The sequence below is a fragment of the Macrobrachium nipponense genome, chromosome 30 (assembly GCF_015104395.2).
Source record: "Macrobrachium nipponense isolate FS-2020 chromosome 30, ASM1510439v2, whole genome shotgun sequence".
NCBI lineage: Eukaryota > Metazoa > Arthropoda > Malacostraca > Decapoda > Palaemonidae > Macrobrachium > Macrobrachium nipponense.
The window spans coordinates 7,570,670-7,595,669 of NC_087218.1; the positions used below are offsets into that span (position 1 = coordinate 7,570,670).

Consider the following 25,000-nt stretch of genomic DNA (forward strand, 5'->3'; position numbering starts at 1 on the left):
CTACAATGCAGTTTTCGACCATATCTGACGAGTTAAAGTTGACCGAATGCTGAATTTTTTTATATATAGTTTTTTTATATGCAATTATTTCAAAAATAAGAAAAGCTACAACTTCAAATATTTTCGTTTTATTCTACATGAAATTGCGCACATTTTCATATATAAAACTCTATGAAATGCCTAATATGAAACGGAGAGCAAATATTCCGAGAATGGTACGTACGCATTTTGGAGATTTGTGGCGGAGAATCCGCGAGCGGAGGGAAGGAAAGACTTTTTTTAAATTCTCCATAAATCTAAATATTTTGCTAGAGACTTCGAATTTGTTTCAAGATGAAGATAAATGACTGAATATTACTAGACTGTCAGAGTTTTAGCTTACAATTGCGTTTTTCGACCACTTCGGTAGAGTCAAAGTTGACCGAACGTGGTTTTTTTTCTATTTATCGTGATTTATATGCAAAATATTTCAAAAATGAGAAAAAGCTATAACCTTCAATTATTTTTTGTTGTATTCTACATGAAATTGCGCACATTTTCATATATAAAACTTTATGTAACGGCTAATTTAAAATGGTGCAAACATTACCACAATCGCACGTATGATTTTTTCGGAAGAGTTACCGCGCGGACGTAAAGAAAAATGTTATTTTTTTCATAAATTCACCATAAATCGAAATATTGTGCTAGAGACTTCCAATTAGTTGCAAAATGAAGGTAAATGCTTGAATATTACTAGAATATAAGTGTTTAGCTTACAATTGCGTTTTTTGACCATTTCGGTAGAGTCAAAGTTGACCGAAGGTTGAAATTTTGGCAATTATCGTTATTTATATGAAAATATCTCAAAACTGATAAAAGCTACAACCATGGGTTGTTTTTAGTTGTATTGTGCATGAAATTGCGCACATTTCCATATATAAAACTTTATATAACGGCTTATTTTAAAACGGGGCAAACATTACCACAATCGCATGTATGTTTTTTTTCGGAAGTTACCGAGCGGACGTAAAGAAATAGTTTTTTCATAAATTCACCATAAATCGAAATATTGTGCTATAGACTTCCAATTAGTTGCAAAATCAAGGTAAATGATTGAATATTACTAAAATATAAGAGTTTTAGCTTACAATTGCGTTTTTCGACCATTTCGTTAGAGTCAAAGTTGACCGAAGGTTGAAATTTTGGCAATTATCGTTATTTATATGAAAATATCTCAAAACTGATAAAAGCTACAATCATGAGTATTTTATTGTTGTATTCTAAATAAAAATGCGCACATTTTCATATATAATACTTCATGTAACGGCTAATTTACAATGGTACAAAAATTATGTCAAAGCGACTAAATAATTTCCAAGATGTGTCACAGATACTTTTTAGTGCGGCAAGAAAGAAATTCGCGCTTGCGCGGCTGCGTAACGATTGTAAACAAAACAACACCTTGATCCGTGAACTCCCAGCATCCCCCAAGGCGCGTGATTCAAAAGTTTTAGGCTGGTAGGCCTATAAGTATTTTTCTGCGAATTTAAAAAAAAAACTTTTGTAAGTCGACGTAAAATACGTCCAGTCGGCACACGGGAGACAAAAAATGTCGACGTAAAATACTTCCAGTCGGCATAAGAGGGTTAATAGTCAACATGACTTACCAGTTAAAAATACAATATGTGAATGTACAAAATTCAATCACCAGCTCATGCCATGCTTTGGAAACACAAAAATATTTTTGTATGAATCTTCATTTTCTGCTTATCTATCATCAAATGCTAAAAGGACTGCAACCTATGAAAGTCTACATTTTATCAATACAAGCAAGCTTTTTGAGATTTTGGACCAACTGGTCTGGAATCTAATATTTCATAAATATCTCGGTAATATGATGGACTGAAAAAGTTATCACTGTTATTTTTTACAGCGACAATCTCATTTTCAGACTACGTATACTGCACTCTACATTCAGATTGGCTCATATGTCATGTAGTGCATTTCATGAACTCTTTATTCATAAATAAAGAATTTTAATAATGGGTCATGTTCTTTATTTCATGATGTCTTCTACTTATTCATAAAGGATGTTTATTAGTAACACAGCCATCTGAAGTCACATATAAGAATAATACGTGTTAGGTAAACACGTAATTGACTTTAGAATAACTGTTTCAGTGAATGTAATTTCTACCCTAGTCTTCATGGCTATCAAAATGTCTAGATTGGAACCAAATCTACATGCAAGGCTTTGCAACAGAGCTTATTCTTTATTTGGACATTTTAGGTCACCACAGTTTTAGAATGGGGAGGCCTGCCACCCTATCTCAACCCCCTAGTTCTGTTCGACCATAAAACTAATACTAGTGTCCATAAAACTAAGTGCCCCAGGGTCATTAATTCATCATCAGAGAAACTGTTTTAAGAACACTGAGGGGACAGCAAGTGAGATCAACGGAAAAAGATTGGATGAAAGGTAAAATGCATAGTGTAGGCAGTTATACACAAAATGCTGACACACACTGTACCTCGTACACACACACACTGTAGGTACTTTGTTACATGAAATTTTAGAAAGAATATCTTCAAGGACAAGCCTACTGTTCAAAAGAAGTCCTCATAAACAACAAAGCTTAAATATACAAAAAATTGACATACTAATATACCATTTGTAAATGTTAAAACAAACACACTCATATCAAGGTTGTAAATGAATAAAAAAGCATAACAAAATATGACAGTCAACAAGAGACACAGAAAGAGTAAAATTTGAGAAATACATTATGAAAGGGGTAAATACACACTGAGGGATGCAAAATTGGGAGTGATCGGTGTGTACTAGTCAAAGCTGCTACCAATATGCTACATTAAAGAATCAGTCCATAAATCAATACACATGAAACCTCCAACTGAATTATAACAAAAAGCTGGACCCACCTTCCAAATACTTCATGAACAATGCCTCATAGATTATTTCTAAGAAATTAGGACAATATAACAATACCTAAAAAATCTACATTATGTTGTAACTATAACTGCATACACACACTTATCAAGCCAGCCACATGTGATCTATGAATGTTAATTTAGACTGGTTAAACTATTTACTAATTATAAAAATTATAAAATGACTTAAGGAGGCCAAGTAAAAAAAATCCCATCAGAATGTATGACAAAACTGTCTTCCCTTCTGCCTGAATGTAGACTGGCCAAACTGAGTACTGAGTAATGTCACATTTCATTCTCATACTGAGAGAGGAATAATTGAAAACTATACATAGAGCTAACTCTAACAAGAAGAGAGTATACACATCCTATGTGCCCATGTGGATTTAGACAGTTGACTTTTTTCATACAGCAACTAATTAAGTGGTTATGTTAATAATACGTAAATTTCAGTTCACTAGATACGAAGCACAAAAGCAAAAACGAAACGCTTTTGAACACTTTCCACTGCTTTCTGATTCCTTAATATGAAATTCACTTCCTGCTGCTATAATGATTTCAATACAATGACTGTATTCAATGATGAGAACTTCCTCAAAGTGCCAGAGAAAACATAAGAAAGAAAAAAAAAATTAACAAGTCCCTGTACCAAAGTAAAATATGAGGTTTCACTATTGTAAAGACGCAATTGCACAAACTAAGGAAATTCTGACTTACTTTAAAAGTGTAGTTACAATGGATTGACAAATAGTATCACAGCCCAAGACTAGTTCACCTAATTCTGACAACATGTCATTGTTAGATGAAGACGATATTGCAATCTCCATGTCAGCATCCATTACTTCAGGAGCATCAAATGTCACTCCACGCTGTCCACTCATCAGAACGGCTTTCAAAAGCTGAAATGAAACATGAATTAACAACTAACATCTGCCCAATTACCTTGGAAAATTAAACATCACTATACTTAAGGCTATCAATAAAAAGTAAGGGTAATTTCTTTTTCTCTTGGACAACAGGCATCAATTGTCTGTTTTCTCTTAGACAACATCATCAATTGCCTATCTGTAAAACTAACCTATAGTTTAATTCTACATAAACTACTATCTAATCTGTATTTAGGGAAATAAAATGATGTGCTCACTGATTATTATTAACATCATTTACTTCAAGAAAACTGGTCCAACAATCTGAGGTCAAGAAATCCATAGCTACTTATGCACCCTGTCCACAGAAAATGACAACCATGATATTTACCGTAAGGGGAAGTGTGGTAATAAATTTATGTCTTTATCAAAATGCTGAGGTTTTAATGCAAATTTATGTTTTGTACAAACCACTGCCATATTTGACTGAGTCTGTTATTTAAACATGTTAAGAGCTCTTTGTAAGGGTAGGACTCACACATCCCTCAGTATCCCATTTGTTATGACACTTAACTAAGAATAAGCAGCATCTAAACCTAATCAGAGGGGAAGGGAAAAAAAGAATACTAATCCTAAAATTTAAATTACCTTAATCCTAAATTTTAAATAAAAGAAACTTTAGTGTCAGGAATCACCTACTTACATCAACATATTCTCTTGTAAGCATTCGAATCAGCAAGTCCTCCAATATTTCTTGAACATCCTGATTCTCTTCCTGTGAATCACTTTCAACAACATTTGTTAGGTGATCCCAGCGACCACTAAGCCTTTCCAACACTGTTCAGAAAAACAAGGAAGACAATCAACAATCACAATAAACCAGATGATAAAACAGAATATGAATTCAGGAGGAAAACATGATATTGTTAAGATACAATAAAGTTTGTTCATACTTACCTGGCAGATATATATATAGCTGTATTTCTCCGAAGTCCGACAGAATTTCAAAACTCCCGGCTCACGCAGTGGTCGGCCAGGTGGTTAGTACCCATTCCCGCCGCTGGGAGGCGGGTGTCAGGAACCATTCCCATTTTCTATTCAGATTTTTCTATTCCCACTGTCTCCTGCGGGGAGGTGGGTGGGTACTTTGATTATATATATCTGCCAGGTAAGTATGAACAAACTTTATTGTATCTTAACAATATCATTTTGTTCATGAAACTTACCCAGCAGATATATATATAGCTGAATCCCACCTTTGGAGGTAGGGAGAGACAGAAAAGGATTTTGGAAACATATTACATGGAGATGAATAACATCTTGGTTCCTTACCTGTTAGCATAGCTGACTTCGTGATTACTGTCACCCAAGTCTGCTACTGCTTTACTAGAGTCTCCAGCAAGGTAGTGACCTATCGAGTGGTGAGTTCCTAGATGATCTGTCAACGGGAGCGTGACCACAATGTGACTAGACCATTTTGACCATACTATGAGGGCAACGAAGTAAAAATTCACCACCTGACCAGCCTAACAATTTTCATTCCCACATCACTTAGGCTAAAGGAAAGGAAGTCCGGCTCAGGCGGACGACCTTACAACCATAAAACAATCCATAAAAACTCACCTACCCATTTCCTACAGGGTAGGATGAGTGCTACTTCCAGCCCCCAACAAAGTGTCTGCTGCGACGTATGGTCCAAGCGCATAGCAGTTCTCGTATGTCGTCTTCACATCCCGCAGGTAGTGTGAAGCGAACACCGAGTTGCTGCGCCAAAAGGTGGCACTCAGAATGTCATTGAGTGCCATGTTCTTTTGGAAAGCTACCGAGGTAGATATAGCTCTCACTTCATGGGCATTCACTTTCAACAGCTTAACATCACTGTCTTCGCAAGATGAATGCGCCTGTCTAATGGTGTCTCTCAAGAAGAATGCCAGAGCATTCTTCGACATCGGCAAATCTGGTCTTCTGACCGAACACCATAAGTTGCTAGAAGGACCTCGACATTCCTTCGTTCTTTGTAAATAAATCTTGAGAGCCCTGACAGGGCACAGGACTCTCTCTGGTTCGTGTCCAATGATTTCTTTCCGCCATACCCTTAATCTCAAAACTTTTGGGCCAAGGGTTAGACGGATTTTCATTTTTCGCTAGAAAACGTAGGACTTAATGAGCAAACAGCATTATGTCCCCTAAAACCAATATGCTTGCTAAAGGCTTGAATTTCACTAACTCTCTTCGCCGTCGCCAGAGTCGTTAGGAAAATAGTTTTCTTAGTAAGATCCCTTAAAGAGGCGTTCTGAAGGGGTTCAAACCGATTTGACATTAGGAATTTAAGTACTACATCCAAATTCCATGATGGTAACTTAGGTTGAGGAATCTTTATAGTCTCGAAAGACCTTAAAAGATCGTGGATATCCTTATTATTTGCCAAATCAATTCCTCTATATCTAAAGACTACAGATAACATACTTCTGTAGCCTTTGATTGTTGAGACTGCAAGCTTTAGGTCGTTTCTCAAGTAGAGCAAAAAGTCCGCTATTTGGCTCACAGAGGTCGTGGTAGAGGAAATGCGTGTTCTTCTGCACCAGCTCCTAAACGAAGCCCACTTCGATTGATAGACTCCAACCGTGGAAGCTCTTCTCGCATTGGCGATTGCTTTTGCAGCCGGTCTAGAAAAACCCCTCGCTCTGACCAACTTTTTGATAGTCTGAATGCAGTCAGACTCAGAGCGGGGAGGTTTCCGTGGTATCTCTCGAAGTGGGGCTGTTTGAGTAGATCTGTCCTCATGGGCAATGTCCTCGGGAAGTCCACTACATAGGTCATGACCTCTGTGAACCACTCCTTTGCTGGCCAGTAAGGAGCGATTAACGTCAATCTCGTCCCTTCTGACATTGCAAAACTTTTTCATCACTTCTCCCAGAATCTTGAACGGGGGAAATGCGTAAAGATCCATCCCTGTCCAGTCCCAAAGAAGTGCATCTATTGCTACTGCTCCCGGGTCGAGCACGGGGGAGCAATACAACGGAAGCCTCTTTTTAGGTTCTCGCTGTCGCAAAGACGTCCACTAGAGGACGTCCCCATAAACTTCCACAGCTCTCGACACACATCCTGATGCAGAGTCCACTCGGTCGGCAGCAGTTGACCCTGCCGACTGAGGAGATCTGCCCGGACGTTCTCCACGCCTGCAACGAACCTCGTTAGAATCGTTACTTTCTGAGTTCTCGCCCATAACAAGATCTCTCTTGCTAGGTTGAACAATGATCGCGAGTGAGTCCCTCCTTGCTTTTTTATGTATGACAGAGCTGTGGTATTGTCTGAATTTATCTGCACTATCTTGTTTTAGACTTTTTCTTTGAAAAACTGAAGTGCCAAGTATATGGCCGCCAGTTCTTTGAGATTTATGTGCCAGAACACCTGTCCCCTCTCCAGGTGCCTGACACTTCCTCCATACCCTAGTGTAGCTCCCACCCGGTGGTGGACGCGTCGGAGAACAACACTAGGTCGGGGCTCTGAAGTTTGAGGGAAGTTCCTTCCGAAAGCTTCACAGGATCGAGCCACCACTTTAGGTGATCCTTTAACCTCCTTTGGGATCCTCAAAATTGTCTCCAAATTTTCTTTGTCCTCCCAATTCTCCTTCAGGAAAAACTGGAGAGGTCTGAGATGTAGTCTCCCCAAGGAAACAAACTTCTCCAGCGAGGAAATGGTGCCCAGCAGACTCATCCATTCCCTCACCGAGCATGATTCTTTCCTTAAGAAGACTGATATTTTTTCTAATCCTTGCTGTTGCCGTCCCTGGGACGGAAAAGCTCGAAAAGCCACTGAATCCATCTGAATCCCCAGATACACGATGGACTGTGTGGGGATCAGCTGCGACTTTTCGAAATTCACTAGAAGTCCCAGGGACTTTGCTAGAGTTAAGGTTTGATTGAAGGTCCTTCAGACACCTTTCTTTCGACGATGCTCGAATGAGCCAGTCGTCTAGATAATAGAGAGATCCTTATGTTTGCAAGATGAAGCCACCTCGCCACATTCTTCATTAGAATTGTGAAAATCATTGGTGCCGTACTCAGACCGAAGCAAAGAGCTCTGAATTGGAAAACTCTTCCCTTCATGACAAAACGCAGATATTTCTTCGATCGGGGATGTATCGGGACGTGGAAATATGCGTCTTGCAGTCCAGTGATACCATCCAGTCGTTTTGTCTTAAGGCCGCAAGCACTGACTGAGGTGTCTCCATCTTGAACGTCTGTCTCTCTATAAAAAGGTTTAGACTGCTCACATCTAAAACTTGGCCGCCAGCCTCCCGACTGTTTCGGCACCAGGAATAACCTGTTGTAGAAACCCGGGGACTGAATGTCCTCGACTTGTTCTATTGCTTTCTTCTCGAGCATTTGTTCTATCAGATCGTACAAGATCTGTTGTTTTTCTCCATGGTACGAGGTGATAGATCTATAGGTGTTGTGCACAATGGAGGAGGCTTCAGGAAAGGTATTTTGTATCCTCGCTCGATGACGTTGAGCGACCAGCTGTCTGCCTCTATCTTCTTCCAAGCTTCTGCAAATAAATGAAGCCTGGCACCTACTGGCGACTGAAGGACTTCCTCCTCATTTTTTACCTCTGGACTTAGACTGAGCTCTGCCTCTAGAGAGTCCTCTTCCTCTAGGAGAAGGTCTAGAGGATGCTCCACCTCGAAAGGGCTTTATTTTCTTAGAAAAACTGGGTTCGTGTTGAAGTCGAAGGAACCGCAGGACGTCTAGAAGATTGTGCTAATAGATCCTGAGTAGCTTTTTTCCTGTAGACTTCCAGCTACATCTTTGAATCATAGCCTGGGGGAAGAGATGGTCAGAAAGAGGGGCGAAAAGCAATTCTGCCTTCTGTGTTGGAGACACTGCTTTGGTAGTAAATTTACAGTAGATAGCTCTCTTTTTCAGGAGCCCTGCACAAAAATGTGAAGCCAATTCCTCTGAACCATCTCTGACGGCCTTATCCATACAAGCGAGAACACTGGATAGCTCCCCCAAGCTAATTGAGTCTTGACTACGAGACTTAGTGTCAAGCAGCCCCAAACACCAGTCTAAGAAATTAAATACTTCAATTGTCCGAAAAAGACCTTTCAGATGGTGGTCTATCTCCGCCGGTGTCCATGTTATTTTAGCTGACGAAAGAAGAGACCTTCTTGGTGCGTCAACCAGACTGGAAAAGTCACCTTGAGCCGATGCGGAGCTCTTAACCCGACATCCTCACCTGTATCATACCAGATCCCAGCCTTGCCGCAAAGTCTTGAAGGAGGCTGGGCAAAGGAAAACTTTCCTTGAGCTTTTCTAGACTCCATCCAATCTTGCACCTTCTTAAAAGCTCTCTTAGTTGAAAGAGACTTTGTCATTTTAACAAATCCAGGAGTCTTATTTGTTTTTGACAACGAAAACTGAGAAGGAGGCGACCGAGGTGCTGCGGGTTGAAACTCTTCTCCAAATGAATCCCGAAGCAATCGAACCAAAACTTGATAATCGGATGAATCTGACACAGCAGGTTGATCCTCTTCCGTTTCCTCTGAAATATTACTTAATCCTTCCTCATCTATAGGAGTGACCAAGGGGACTCCCGAAGCTGGTGGTACAAGTCCTTTCACTCCGAGCTTTAATGAAGATCGTTGTTTAGACGTGCATGGAGCATTCTGAATATTAATATCTAAAGATTCAGATAAAGCGGTACCAATTTCTTGCTCATTCTCTCGATGGGAGTCCCTTCGAAAAGCCGATTGCAGTTGAGGTTCCATACTAATACCTTGCTGTGATACCTGATGGATATGAAACAAAGCGTCTGTTTGAACGTCTCGCTTGGCATCCGTCCGAGCGTCAAGCTTGGCGTCCAGCCGAGCGTACGCTTGTCCAGCGAGCGTCGCTTGGCGTCCAGCCGAGCGCCACGTTTGGCGTCCAGATGAGCGTCACGCTCGACGCTCAGCCGAGCGTCCCGCTTGGCGTCCAGGTGAGCGTCACGCTCGGCGTCCCTCCGAGCGCCACGCCTGGCGTCCAGGTGAGCGTCACGCTCGACGTCTGTCCGAGCGTACCGCTTGTCTAAACAGGCGTCCCTGTGAACACTCCACTCCTTCCAAGCCGAACTAGGAGCGTCGAGTTTCTCAGACTGTATACGGCCTCGTTGCGTAATCATAGGATCGTCCGTTCTTGTATAAAGCGAGCCTCGAGAGTCTGGGCGAATCCTCGTAGGAAGTTTTTCATGCCCTTTCTCCAACTGCAGGTGAGACGTACGAAATCTAGAATGAGTACTCACAGGCGAAAGAGACGATCGGTCCACCCGTGCGGGAGACCTCTTAGATCTTTTAATCGGTAATCTATCATCTTTTCTTCTCGGACGAATTTCTGATTCTCTCTCAGCCAGCAACGAAGCAAGTTGTTGTTGCATCGACCTGATAACACTCTTTGTAGTAGAAGATTCTTTTTCAGGAGAAAAACTGATCCTATGAGAAGGCGAGGGGCGAGGGGAAGCCCTATCCCTTCTCACAGGACCCGTTCTTCTATTCTTAGAACGAATAGGCCGCTCCAAGGCGTCCTCGTCAGATGACATCATAATTCTCCTTTGAGGAGTCCATGCAGCAAAACTCTCCGGTGAAGACCGCAAACCAACAGGCGAAAAAGGACGTGAAGCGTCTTCTTCCCTGCGATCGAAGACTCTGGCCGCTTGTGCGACACCTTGAGTTTTCGATCTTTTTTGCGGTGGAGAGTAATCCAAGTCTCGAGGCGAAGCCCGTAACGAAGAAGCAGCGCAAAGAGACTCTGCGCCCTCCTCTGAGAGACTACTGACGATAGCCGCCTGTGCGACATTTAACGTCATAGCTCTTTTCAGAGGACGTGAGCGTCTTCTCATGCTCAACCCTGTTAGGGGAGGACGCCTCCGAGGACGAAAAGCACTCGCGGAGGATACGCGCACTCGCACACTCTTTGGCAGCCTGGGGATCGTCTACAGGTTCTGCCGAAGGGACGCCAGATCGGTGGGGGTTCCCCGTAACCCTCCTGCGGCTTTCGACATGTCCGTCTTCCTGGGCTTGGAAGTTCGACAGAGGTCCAGGCCTAGAGGCATTATAGGGCCGATCTGACGCCCCCTCCACAACACTGGGGGCACTTTCACTGCACTTTTGTTCACTAATAATGCTTTTACCCTCCAAAGCGAGCACTTTAGATTCTAGGTTTCGTATTGATTCCAGAATCGTAGAAAGGGCATTGTCTTCCACTGATTTTTCAGGGCCCGAAGGCACAACATTTTCAGGGCCCGAAGCACAAACAGATTTTTTTTTTTTTTAGGTGTACCGAACTACTGAATGTATAGTAGGAGAAACCTTACTACCCTACCCTCTTCTACTGACTGATACACTCCTGGAGGAAGATCTCCGTATCCTATCACGCTCCAATTCCGCACATAGGATTCATAAGCCTTCCAACCTGAATCAGACAGACATTCACACTCCTTACAACGGTCATTTATAACACACGTATGTTTCTACAATTATTACATATTGTGTGTGGGTCTACCGAACCTTTCGGTAGCCTCACCTTACAACCTTCCATACAACACACTCTGGTGCTAGATAAACTAGTCCCAGACATCTTAGTTAAAGGAAAAAACCAAACCAAATTCAAATCCAATCCACTATCAGCGTAAGCCTAGTCACAATCCACGTTCGATAACCAAAAAACAAACAGGATACTCAAGTAACAGAGAAGTTTCGAAAATCCTAGACGGAGGTGTTGAAAACAGTTGTTATCAACACCGGCGACAGAAAAAATCTGAATAGAAAATGGGAATGGTTCCTGACACCCGCCTCCCAGCGGCGGGAATGGGTACTAACCACCTGGCCGACCACTGCGTGAGCCGGGAGTTTTGAAATTCTGTCGGACTTCGGAGAAATACAGCTATATATATATCTGCTGGGTAAGTTTCATGAACAAACTCCCAGTTACACTATGAATAAATTGTAAGGGGAGAGTGGAAAGTAAGATGGAAGAAAGAGAATATGAAAGGAAGTACAGTTAAAGGAATGAAAGGGGTTGCAGTTAAGGGCCAAAGGGACAATGCAAAGAAAACCATGAGGTGCACTGTCGGCACTACCCACCCTAAGGGAATAAATCATGTGATAACTGAGAAAATGATAGAATTAAGCAAAAAAAATTACACATTTTAAATCAATTTGTATTTTCAAAATTACAAACCTAAGGTCTTTATGTAGAGGAAAATCTCTTGGTGCTAGCTGGATCTGGTTAAAAATAGAACAAAGATTTGGTGGTAGCATGGTGATAGCCAATGGGGACAGAGTAGGCGGAGTATGAACTCTTCCCCCCTCATGTCAATTCCTCTCTTCCCTTGTAAGAGAGGGTAGGATTAGCTTTTTTTTCAAAATTTTTATTGACAGAAACAATCATAACAGAAATAGAATGGCTGCTCACTCGTCTGTACCTAGCCAGTTCCATCACATGATGGCTTACATCTCTCCCCTGCCTGCCAGAAGAGGAGAAGAAGAAAGGGAAAGGAAGACCAGTCACCTCATTCACTCCCACTTTCATAACCAAAATCTTGGGCGAATACATCTACCATTGGCCTTCCCCACAGATGGAACAACCTTTCCACTACTTCCAGGTGTTATGACCACTCTGTCCCCAAAACTTAACCCTAACAACTCAACTTGTCTGCCACTACATTTCTCTTGCCTGGAATGTATCTGCCTGAAAAGGCCCACTGAGCAAGTCACCGTCCACTGGTGTAGTAGTATGTACTACTGTCAATTCGTGAAGTTGAAGGGATACTAGTCCCTCAGGTTTGTTGACAAATGCCTTTAGCTCAAAGACATTAATATGAAGTTCCCTCTCTTGTTGATCCCACAAACCTGAGGTCAAGAGGTCTGTCTTCTAAGTGTGTTCCCCAACCCTCATTCAAGGCATCTGAGAACATAAGGAACTCCAGAAGGAGAGTGAAGGGGCACTCCTATGGTCAGGTTCTAGTCATCCAGCCACCATGCAGTCATGAATAGATTATGCAATGAGAAGCCTTCCCCAGACAGAACAACAGACTTCCTCTTCTATTTTTTCTTCTACCAAAATGCTTCCATTACTCAGGAGACCAATCGCAACACTCGGTACAAGGGTTACTTACACTGCAGTCATTAGCTCTGCATCTGCCACAAGTATGAGGATCAGTATCGACAGAGGCTAAATAACGGAAGCAAGGATTGTTACCTACCCCTGGACATCATCTCTGAGGCAATGCCTTATTAGCTGAATCTAGTGTTTGCATCCCTAATGCAAAACCCATAAAACAAACACAAAATATCATAGAATCATACATACACACAAAAATGAAAAAGCAAGACCACCAAGGTGTAACTAGGGCAGGAAGTGCATAATAAACTAGCTTCTATGCAAGACAGGCAGCACTTGTCTTGTGAAGATGATTAAGAGATGACTTGCGCATCACAAGGTACAAGTGGGAAAGAGATCGGACTCCACCTACTATTTCATCATTGGCTACCACCTTGCTACCACCAAATCCTTGTATTATTTTTAACGCGATCCAGCTAGCACTAAGAGATTCTCCCTTATGTAAAATCCAGATTTGTAACGTGTATGGACAATATAAAATATTTCTAGATGGGATGTATTACAATAAATAAGAATATGTTCCATGTAAGCATGTAAGCATCAATGAGGAATTGAGTCAGAATACATAAAAATATAAAATGTTCATAACACAGATGAATGACAAAATATTATAATATACAATATAAGTAAGAATAAAATTTTCATCTGAAGGATGAACAAGGAAGATAGTTAATGTGTGTATAAATGTTAAAATTTTTACAGGAAACCATGAAACCTTTTAGAATACCTAAGAATAGCAAATGCTCATACCAAGGATAACTTCAAAATATTCAAGAATTTCAAATATTTACAGCAAGGCTAAATAAAGAATAAAGCTTGCACTCCTGAACCAAATCCTACAACATAAACACAACAAATTTTAAAAAACAATGTTTCATTTCAACTTTCAAAAAGTCATCAGTGTGAACATGTACAGTAACTTAATTCTTCTTAGAAGTTATTACAAGTAATGTAAAGTGAAGATGACAAAGAATGATTTGATTCTTAAACATATCTAATGTTTATTTATTAATCTAACTCAAATACAGTCCACTCCCCTAATATGTGAAAACATGGTCAAAAAAGAACCTCAAGTATTAAAAATTTCTTATGGAATAATTGTACAGTAGAGCTGATGTTTTAGTAAGTGCTACTCCTAAGCTGTCCAATTAAGATTACAAAAGATTAAAATTCATTGGTAAAAAAGGGGGGAAAAATGAAAGTCTTACAAATCAAAAGAAATTTTTCTTACTAATCTACTTCATAGCCTTACTTTTGCGCAAAAGGCTCTCCAATTACACTAACTTGTTACATCCCGAAAGATAAATCACTACTACAGATGCCAAGACCATCTACAATAATCCTTCAAGGCACCACACTTTCAGGCAACACCATTGTCATTTTATCCTCAGTTGCTCTTAAATGTAATCAGCCCTTTACCTTCCAAGCCAGGAAGGGTATCATTGCTGCACAATGTTAGTCTGACCACTTTTTCCATTGTTTTCATTAGCATATTTTCATTACTATTGTTTGTTTGTATGGTGTTTTTACATTGCATGAAACCAGCGGTTATTCAGCAACGGGACCAACGGCTTTACATGACTTCCAAACCATGTCGAGAGTGAACTTCTATCACCAGAAATACACATCTTTCACTCCTCGATGGAATGGCCAAGAATCGAACCCGGGACCACCGAGGTGAGAAGCAAACACCAAACCAACCACGGCACTGAGGCGCTTTTTGTGCATTACTTTTGTGCATTCTGAGAATTTCTTATTTGAAATGCCATGCTGGATTCATTTTCTATGACCATATTCAATGTGGGCACAATTTTCAGTGTCGAAAATGATAACAATGATTGCAGGTCCACAATAATATCGCATGTGAAGTAAATAAGGTGTTTAATAATAAGAGCTTTCGAACCCTGCACCAGGTTCATCCTCAGCCAGTATAATGTTCACTTGGCTGAGGATGAACCTGGTGCAGGGTTCGAAAGCTCTTATTATTAAACACCTTATATACTTCACATGCGATATTATTGTGGACCTGCAATCACCATATTCAATGTTATAGATTAATAAACTGATAATGAACCACTAAGAGAAACCGATGGGGTATGGGACAAATCAAAGGCAGGTGGCGAAACATATGGAGCAGTCTGGTGTATTGCCGATACAAAAGAAGCCGGCAACGCTTGGTCATCCAATGACGGCGTTGACTCCTTTCTTTTGTACTGGCCTTTCTCATAAAACTTCCTCCACTGTTTCACCAACCAACCACGACAAACAGAACAAGGATGAGTAATTGTACATACATTTTCTCTGCACCTACTACACGTTGGATGAGGATCCGTCGACACCGAAGTTAGGAATCTTGAACACAGACAGCCACTAACTCCAGGGCATTTCCATTGTCGTCTTCAAAACGGAAGAAGATCCCGATGGCGATACAAAACACTCCATCTCACCACTTACACACTTACAGCTCACACCCACACTGAGTCCACTCAGAGAAAGAGAATCAATAAGAAAAATGAAAGTGACATGGATAAATAAAAACAGGCAAACTAAAACCGGCTTTAAACAGATAGACAGTAAACCCGTCCTATCTTAAAGGCGGTAGAAAGATAACTGGTGGGTCACACGACGCCGAGGGCATTCTGGGTATACATGCCCCATGACCTGATATAGAAGCCAATAGTCCCTGGATCGCACAAGTTTAATTTTTAATTCTACCGGTTTCCAGCTTGGCGCTAGTAAATCCTAATGTTAAGACCAAAGGTTTGTTTCGTATATGAACAAGTGCAATTTGGTATTCTTTTACATATAGGTAATTGGTTATGCATAAAAACGTAATATGTATATTCAGAAAAAAATTAAATTATAAAATAGCAAGTATAAAAGGTCATTAAAGAAAAGTTGAAAAATTTTTTCACTACCACAAAAATATGACTGTTTGATGATAACCATATAATAATTATGATTACGTATACGTAATTATACAGAGAGAGAGCATAGTAACTGTACCACAAGCAGCCGTGAATAGCTAAAATCAGCGAATATTTAAACCCCTCTAGAAATGCTTAGAAATGCCCAATTTGATAGTTCAAACGCAAAAATAATTTAGATAAAAATGCTTACACCCGAGTATTTTAATAGTTTTATCACAAATGTTTTCATGAAAATTATATGAAAATAGTAATTAGCAAGTATTTTTAAGTGAAAAATACATACAGCAAATAGGTGAAGTTTCTGCAAATATTGTGTATTTATGTTCCATAGAGTAATCCGTGAATCAGTGAGTCTGTGAATCCGGAACCGCGAATAGACGGGGGGTCAACTTTAGCCAGTACATCACAGGCTCAGACAAGATCAGCAAATGTAGTTATTTATCAATAATGTCAGTATTCATTGCTGCAGTATATTCATTATTTCCAATTGACATTATGTGCAAAACCAGTTTTTTTTTCTTAGCCATTCAACTATTACTGGTTAATAAAGAATTTCACAAAGATCAATAAAATCTATATTACAATTTTAGTCTGGTTTGCTTAATTCGTGTTGTGTTGTTCACTACTACTTAACATTTTTGAGATACAAATGGACAGGAACGAATTGCGTAGCACATATTCACAGTACAGATCCAGGCAAGCTTCACCAAACAAGCATAATTTTATGGGATTTTGTAGAAAAAACTATTTTCAGGTGCATAAATGGATTACAGTTGTCTGTACTGTTGCATTTGTCTAATTTTTTATGGGATAATATTTGAGGTTTACACATTATGATTTCCATCATTTTCACCTCAAACCATTTCTGAAAACTAATTTGCATACAGCAAACTTACCTCAAATCATTCTAGACCTGTCTTGCACATTTGGCAATTCACATTTTATAAATGGCATATTACACGAGTGGACTACAAGGTTCAGCATCACATGTCTTACTGTAAAATACCAATTATTACTACTCTGGCATCACCAAAATTGTGTGATGTACTACTGAAGATAAAGAATTTAAACACCCATCATAAATGATCACAAATAAAAACAATCGAAGTACTACAAAATTAATGTAAGCCTATAAAAAAGTATACTCTTACTACACTTACTATATGGACACAGATGATTAAGGACTGGCAATAAGACAGGCCTGTAATATTCTGCAGGACACGACTGAATGAAAGGCTTCAAAAAAGTTCGAATAATCGGTCGTATTCTATAATCTGGGATAAGGTGCAAGTTAGCAAACGAAGAGTGGATCAAGTATTCTGCAACATGAGGTTGTTGGTAAAATTCTGCGCCTAAGGAAGCTCCTGCATTTCCCAGAATGTGATAGGAATGATCGTGGACCATTGACAAAAAGTATTGCATTCGTTCAAGGGGATGTTGTACCTGTCCAGGGAGCAGAATGACGTAAATCATTAAAATGAATGTCAGTCAATTAGAAGAAAAAAAAAAAATGCTAAATGATGACAAACAGATCACAAAACTGTCCTGTTATCCTTTTTTCCCTTTTCTCAGAACTAAGTGTTAGCTTTTAACCCAATGCTTAGGTTATGTCTAAACAAAAGCCCCTCTTTTTAAAAGATGCTTATTGAGTTTGAGGGGGTCAATTCCGTATAGTTGCTGTGTTTAAGACAATTTAAGCTACTTAGCTGATAATCAACTTTATGATATGCAATAAAACTTAGAATATAATGTAAGCTTATGACAACCAGTCTTTTATTATAGTGATGGGGAAATGATAATTAGTCAATTAAATCTATTGCCCTCTATCCTAATGAATGTGAGCAATTCTAGCCTTTTATGTCAATCACACTATTTATAAAACAAAATGGAAAGCATGCCATCATGAGAGGACAAAAACACCAAATGAAAAGGTCAAGAGAAAATATAAAGTCTTGAACAAAACAATTATTTAATTTACATAAAATTCCCATCAACCCATCTATTGACGTATGATTATTATTATCAAATACTTTAACCAAACCACTAGGTCACCCACCAACTCTCTCATAATGGTAGCAAAAGGAAAAATTTGAGGAAAAAAAAAAAGTTGGAATACTTGTGGGAAGACACACATCAGACCAGAAACAAACTAAATGCAGAAACCAAAGAATTGTGAGGCAAGGAGACACTGCAAAGAACCTTTAGTGCTGCCTACAGTATGTTAAATACTGCACACCGCAGACTTTAGACCACCCGGGTATTCTTTGACAAGAGTTGGTTCTAATTATTTCAAGTTCACTTTGAAAGATCCTTCGGCAAACAAGGGTACTTAAATCTTTACAGGTACTATGATGCTTTTCTGAACTCTGGAATCAAACATTTGGAGTACTGTCCCCTTTTGGCAAAATGGTAGAATAAGTACAAAAAACACAATCTGTTTGTAAGATAAAAACAAAAAATACTAATTCTGTTCCAAATTTCATACTACTTCATATGGCTGCTAACATTCCGGAGATGATGGTGTGACCTACAATACAAAAGAGCCTTCCTTACCTTTGGTAGATCACTATAAGGGTCCGATGGATTGACAGAATTAAGGCCTAATATGTTATTTTTTTCAGATTCTGGCAACATGTGAGCTTTGGCATACCCAGTAGAAACCCGCGCAAGGGCATCTGGATGCCACAAAGTATTGAATAGCCGCACCAGACAAAAGAGCTGTGGCAGCAGTGGCAGAATGTACGGAGTAGCTGGATTGCGACACATCACTGTCCCATTTTCTGTTCTCTTTAGTATGAATCCTCCTCGGTCTGCATACTCATTGTCTGATGGGTACTCTGATCGCTTTATCACAGCTAATATGAGATTGACACTGAATATTATCTGCGCTCTATTCTGGCCATTAACATCATTTTCACTTGGTTCAACAGGGGCTTTGTCCAACCCAACAAAGGACATGAATTCCAAAGGCGAACTAAACTGCTGTTTCACACCAAGCCAAAAGTCTGATGCAGGCTTTAAAATCTTTCCAATAAAATGACTCTGTTTCTCAAAATTTATATATTGATTACTTATAAGTATTAACGCCTCACTTAAAGTAACTTTTTCCATTTGTGATAACTCTAACGGGTCATGACTCAAACTTTCAATGACACCATTGATAAAATCAAATGCATTTATCAAAACGTCTGGATAACTTCGAGCTATTTTCACCAAGAGTGAACAGCCATGTCTTCGAACATTTTTAACTGTCCTGCTGCGGGAATCTTTAGTCTGTCCAGGCAATGAGAAAGTTAGGGCAGAAAATATCTTGTTAAGAACTTCCATCAACATTGCAGGGACAGTCCTCACAAACACAAAAAGACCAGAGATACACGATAACAGCGTTGACAGTATGAGTGGATCCACTGTCTCATATGCAAGACACTGTTGTAGTAGCTTTACCCCACTTTCAGCATTTGGTTTAGCTCGATCACTTTGTACTGTACGACCCATAACGCTTTCCACTATCTGAAAAGAAAAAATTCATACTATTTACAAGTCATATATTCAGTCCACAGTTTTGGATATACATTCTCAATTTCCAAAAAAGAATTTAAACATGTGTAAAAAACACATAAACCTTCTTTTACCTGTGAGACAGCATCCCATTGTAAGAAGGACGGTGAAAACAAATTGCACAGCTGCTTCTCAGCGTTGGGTCCCGGGTCAATAGGTTTCTGTATCTGCTGTGCCAATAGCTGCTCTACATACGAAAACATGGTGACAGGCGCTATGACAGACGCAGCTTTAATTACGTCCAGACTTTCAGCTCGCACCTAAGAGAAAGACATGAACTTCTTTACACTGTTTAAGCTTCTGTCTTTAACCTTTATGATTTCAAAATGTTGCTTCTGTCTTTAACCATTATGATTTCAAAATGTATCATTTAATAATTATTTTCAAACAAGCTCCTATTTTTTCTTATGCTTATCTGACCCATTAAGAGTAAAAAGAGCACTGAAAAGCAATTCAACTAGCCCTCTTACACACTGTTTATCTATTGACATGGTAATGGGGCAATCAATCCAAATTATAATAACTCTCCATCATCACATGGAATCCACTAAAACCTTACAGCTTTTGTTATAAAGGATTTTTGTGCACTTGTTGCCCGAGTAACATTGAACAAAAACCTAAAATTGATAAACTTTCCACAGTAACATTCCAAAAAATACACAAGTGACCACATAATAATATCAAACAAAATTAATAATTAATTCCTTTCACAACAATATGTAGAGGATTGATTGTTCTACTAAAGATGGGGTTTCCCATATAAGAGGGGTCACCCATTGTTTACTATGAGTTTCCCGCTTCAAGCAGTTATCTGGTACTCAAAATTGGGCTTAAGTGAAACAACTTTGGTCATTTGTTTGGTATTTGCTAAATTTTGTTTACTGGAAACTTACCAGTAAGGCAACAAAAATACTCTATAGCAAGTGCTTCATTGCCTTTATGCACCCTTCAAATAACAAGGCATCATATATCTAAAGCAATATGATTTGATTACTTTTGTTTGTGAATCCCAAAGGTACAACATCAACACAACCTTACCTTATAAAAGAATTGAGAATAATCTTCATCTGAATCAAAATCGAAGCGTGAATACTGGCAACTGTCCGAATCATTTTTCGAGGGGTACCCATGCTTGACAACCTAAGGACAAAATTTTTATAATATACAATGCAATTTCAGACATATCAGGCATGGAAATTATACAACAAAAGTAAATAAATCCATTTTGTAACAGAAACAAACTAACCTTTAGAGAAACAACTTCTATCCATGACGGAATGACGGATTTAAAAGCTTCACTTTCACATATAGACTCATGGCGAAACATCTGGCCCCAAAGGCTATTAGTGTAGTTATAGATACTAAGGCTCGGATGACTGGAAAAAGTCAGAATTACTTTAAGATATATATTAAAGTTTGCTGGCTCTGTAACATCAACTTCCTTCCCCCAAAGACCACAAAGCTGACTGCCTAACACGGTAAGAACCTGTAAAAGAAAACCTGAGGTTAAAACACAATAATCACCATGAAAAACAATTATACACAAGAAAAAACCATTACCTGAATATGTACCTTCAAATCTTTAAGTACCCTCACTGAGAGATCCATCAGCAGCACCAGCTGCAGCTTCATGATTTGTTACCTGAGTAAGTGTCTTCAAAAATCTGTAATTCCCCTCACTGAGAGGTCCATTAACAGCATGAACTGCAGCCTCAAAGATGGCTGACATGGGTTCCTTGTGAAAGAGTAACAGAACAGGGCGACGTTCATCTGGTTTCCCCTTCCGGCTCACAATCTGTAAAAGAAAAGGTGTAAACCCTATATGTATCTATAAAATCACTGGATAAATTCGAGCTTTAATTTCTTAGCTTTAAATTTATAAAATCACAGGACAGTCAGACAAAATTTTTTACAAATCAATACAATCTACAGTGCTCTTAAAACAACTAAACTAATTTTGCATACAAAATTCCTATAAGTGTTATGTGGAACATTAAATTCACGAATCTCGTGGCTTTATCCATATATATCTTGGCTTCTGTGATTTCCCAAGCATAAACTTGCTCAATAAATAAGCAATCTGTATACAAGAAACAAAGAAAATGTTACTTTGAAGTTTTTAAACTTTGTACATCTAAGACACATAGCCAATAACTTACCTGTAACAGACATTCTGAGGCTTCCATTTTCAAACTATCATGCTTTAAGAAAAGGCAGAGTGACTTCAAAAGCTTTGCATCTTGAGAAAATATATGCTGAACAGAGACCCACTCCACAAAAACAGCTAGAGTCATAAGTACCACCTGGAAGGTTAAAGAACAAAACTCAGTGGACTGGTTAAACTACCATTATACCGAGGCACATCATTAGATTACCATAGGAGCACCTGCAGTCCTAAAACCACAGTACTCAAAGAACAGATAATTGGAAAATAATTAAACTCGTGAAATAGAATAGTACCACAGAAGGTTTACATTACACAAAATAAAATATTTAGCACTGGCAGGGGTGAATAACAGTTACACTCTCATGGTATCCCCGCAGGTTCCACAAGATAGACCAACCAATTATAAAGAATTCTCTTATAGTAGTTGGTCTTGACCAGAACAGTGCCTGTTGGCACAGTGACAGAATATAAAGGACTCGGGACAAGAGGGCTCTATCTCCTTCCTACATAATAACTAATTTAACTGTACATCATGACTACAATAAACACAAAGTACGAACACTAAATTTAGTCAGAAAAGGTGTAAACTTTAGAGACAAAAGATACCAGGACTCCAAGTTAACACCAGACTTCTGTATCACGTGGTAGCTGGGACAGCAGTGGCTTTCATTACATGGTTACATAAAACCTCCAATAAGGAATAAAAAGCCAAGCAGAGATTCAATACTTATTCACTGGATCTACCTGTGGTTTTTTTTGAAACTGCCAAATCCCGTACAATACACAGTCAGTAAAATGTCTGCATAAAAACCAGAACAGATAACATTACAGGGGCATACCACTTTAGGCATGTCAAAATACTGTAGACGTTTGTTTGTGTGGTGTTTTTACGTTGCATGGAACCAGAGGTTATTCAGCAACGGGACCAACGGCTTTACGTGACTTCCGAACCACGTCGAGAGTGAACTTCCATCACCAGAAATACTCATCCCTAGATGTCTGTAAAAAGTCTGCATAAAAACAAGAAAAGAAAACACCACAGGGGCATACCACTTAAAGCATGTCACACAAAGTATTGTAGAAGTTACCTGGTACCTATTTCCCTAGATAATTCACTCAGCAAGGAGCTGCAGAAAAGACAGAATAAATCATTCTTCATTTCTCAACTCTGGCAACAACACCTCACCTGGACAACCCTGCAGTGTTGCTGAGAAGCTTCTTTTTTGTCAAGTCTCACATCATTTTCATATTCTGTGAAATTTTCTTCCAAGAGGCCGAGAAAGAATCCAAATATTGACTCCATATTAGCAGCTAAAGCCTGATACAGGTCTCTGCGCCGCTGATTTGATTCCAAGTTCTGCAAAAAGAATTGAACAAGGATTATTTAGCTTGATATAAACCATAAACTTGACCCAATATAAAACAACTTACATATATTAACTTTCAGACCAACTTTCCAATAAACTTCTTCAGATGTACCAAAGAACATAAGCTCTTAAAAACAGAATACAGAATGCAACTGCTTTCCCTATACACTGTATGACTATTAAAAATTTACATCTTTACAACTCCAAAAGATCTAGAAGGCTTTTGTCAGAGCTCAGCTTATAGTTATTTTCAAGAATATTATACTTCTGTTCTACTTTTTTAAATATTTTATGGAACTATAGATCCATAATTCTTACTAAACTCCTACAAATACGTACTCTTATATTTCATTTACTGTATACACTTAGGTACTATATTTCTGCTACCTATTTTACTTAAAGAAAGTACCATTTATATTCTATTAATTATACTCTATTAACCTCTTCATTACCGAAAGTTTGTTTGGAGGTAGGTGGGTACCACCATTCAAGTCTACTACACCGCACCAGGTGCATAAAGGTGGTACGCATAGTACCACCAAAACTCCTCTTTTCAGATAGGGACTTCCAATCATTCTGTAATTTCGGTTTGAAGAGTTTGGAGCAAAATAAACAGTATGACACGATGCCAGACGTATGATGAACCCAAAAAAATATTATTACTGCTTATAGTAGTGTGTAGGGGACAGATGAACTGCGTCTCAACAAAAAATCACAAAACCAGACAAGCGTAAACATGTAATAACTTCTACCCAAGTATAAAACCAGTTGTATCATCATTTACTGTATTTATTTATTTATTCACTTATTACATTTTACAAATAAAAGATATGAACACCAGATAAATGAAGGTAAAAATAAAGCCTTATAGTAACTTTATATATAAAAAACCAAACCAGAGAAAAAGCGAAAAAGCCATTTTTTCTGAGGACAAGAAACTTGAAAAATTAGTTTAGATACCCCCTAAAGTTGTTTTCTGTGATGAAACTAATCTTAGAAAACGTAGAAAATGACATCGACCAATTTTTGAAAGATATACTATAAAATTTGCGATTTCCATATTTATTGGCGGGGCTTTCGCTTTAGTTTTTGCTCTTTTTTTGTTATTACGTGCTTATTTACTGTTCTATTTTGATAATACTTTATGTGCATGTTCCAGGTGCGATATACCAACATTCTGTAAGACCGAATTTCTATTCAAGACTGTAGTTTTCTCACCGACCACCAGTGTCCCTTGTACAAGGGACACTGAGTTTCACATTTTTTTTCATAAAATCATTTATTTTCCCTGTAGGATGATAAAACTAACAGAAAATATGCGTTATTATAGTGCTAATAATACCTGATAATTTCATTAGCCTGTCTTGATTAGTGTATTTTTGGCAAATATTTTTACGATCGGCACCCCTCCAAACTGGAGTCACTACCGAGAGATTCAGTTCGGCAGTGAACGCAATGTTTACATTATGCTCACCCACCCGGTAAAGAAGGGGTTAACCCTTAATCGCCGAGCCGGTATTTCCAAAAGTTTCTCCAGTATGCTGGCGGCGTTCACGAGTGAGTGCCGAAGTGGAAAAAAAGTATGTTTTTTTCAAAAAATTCACAGCACGCTTAATTTTCAAGATTAAGAGATCATTTTTGGCTCCTTTTTTTGTCATTGCCTGAAGTTTAGTATGCAACCATCAGAAACGAAAAAAAATATTATCATATATAAATATTGGAATATATGACAGTGCGAAAAAAAATTTCATATATAATTGTATACAAATCGCGCTGTGAGCAAAACAGTTAAAAGCTAATGAGTTCATTATTTTTTCGTTGTATTGTACACTAAATTGCAATGATTTTGGTATATAACAAATTGTAAAACGATCAAAGCAACACAGAAAATATTATCACAATATAATGCATGAATTCGTAACGTGCCGACTTAAAAATGTTTTTTTTCAAGAATTCACCATAAATCGAAATATGGTCCTAGAGACTTCCCGTTTGTTGCAAAATGAAGGTAATTGATTGA

The 25,000-nt window shown here is 38.8% G+C and overlaps 1 protein-coding gene and 1 pseudogene across 1 annotated transcript in view; one reads left to right on the top strand and one right to left on the bottom strand.

Moving 5' to 3' along the window:
* LOC135201966 (exportin-5-like) overlaps positions 1–25,000 on the top strand; it is a 112,904-nt pseudogene that overhangs the window by 59,529 nt on the left and 28,375 nt on the right.
* LOC135202252 (exportin-5-like) overlaps positions 262–25,000 on the bottom strand; it is a 38,734-nt gene continuing 13,995 nt past the window's right edge. Inside the window, exons 3-12 of the mRNA XM_064231532.1 lie at positions 22,800–22,970; positions 21,606–21,749; positions 21,089–21,241; positions 20,693–20,932; positions 20,485–20,586; positions 19,521–19,706; positions 18,442–19,398; positions 17,049–17,331; positions 4,501–4,634; positions 262–3,830 (exon numbers count right to left, since the gene is read on the bottom strand). Coding sequence (XP_064087602.1) covers positions 3,645–3,830; positions 4,501–4,634; positions 17,049–17,331; positions 18,442–19,398; positions 19,521–19,706; positions 20,485–20,586; positions 20,693–20,932; positions 21,089–21,241; positions 21,606–21,749; positions 22,800–22,970 — 2,556 coding nt within the window. The 3' untranslated portion in view covers positions 262–3,644. The remainder of the gene's footprint in view (positions 3,831–4,500; positions 4,635–17,048; positions 17,332–18,441; positions 19,399–19,520; positions 19,707–20,484; positions 20,587–20,692; positions 20,933–21,088; positions 21,242–21,605; positions 21,750–22,799; positions 22,971–25,000) is intronic.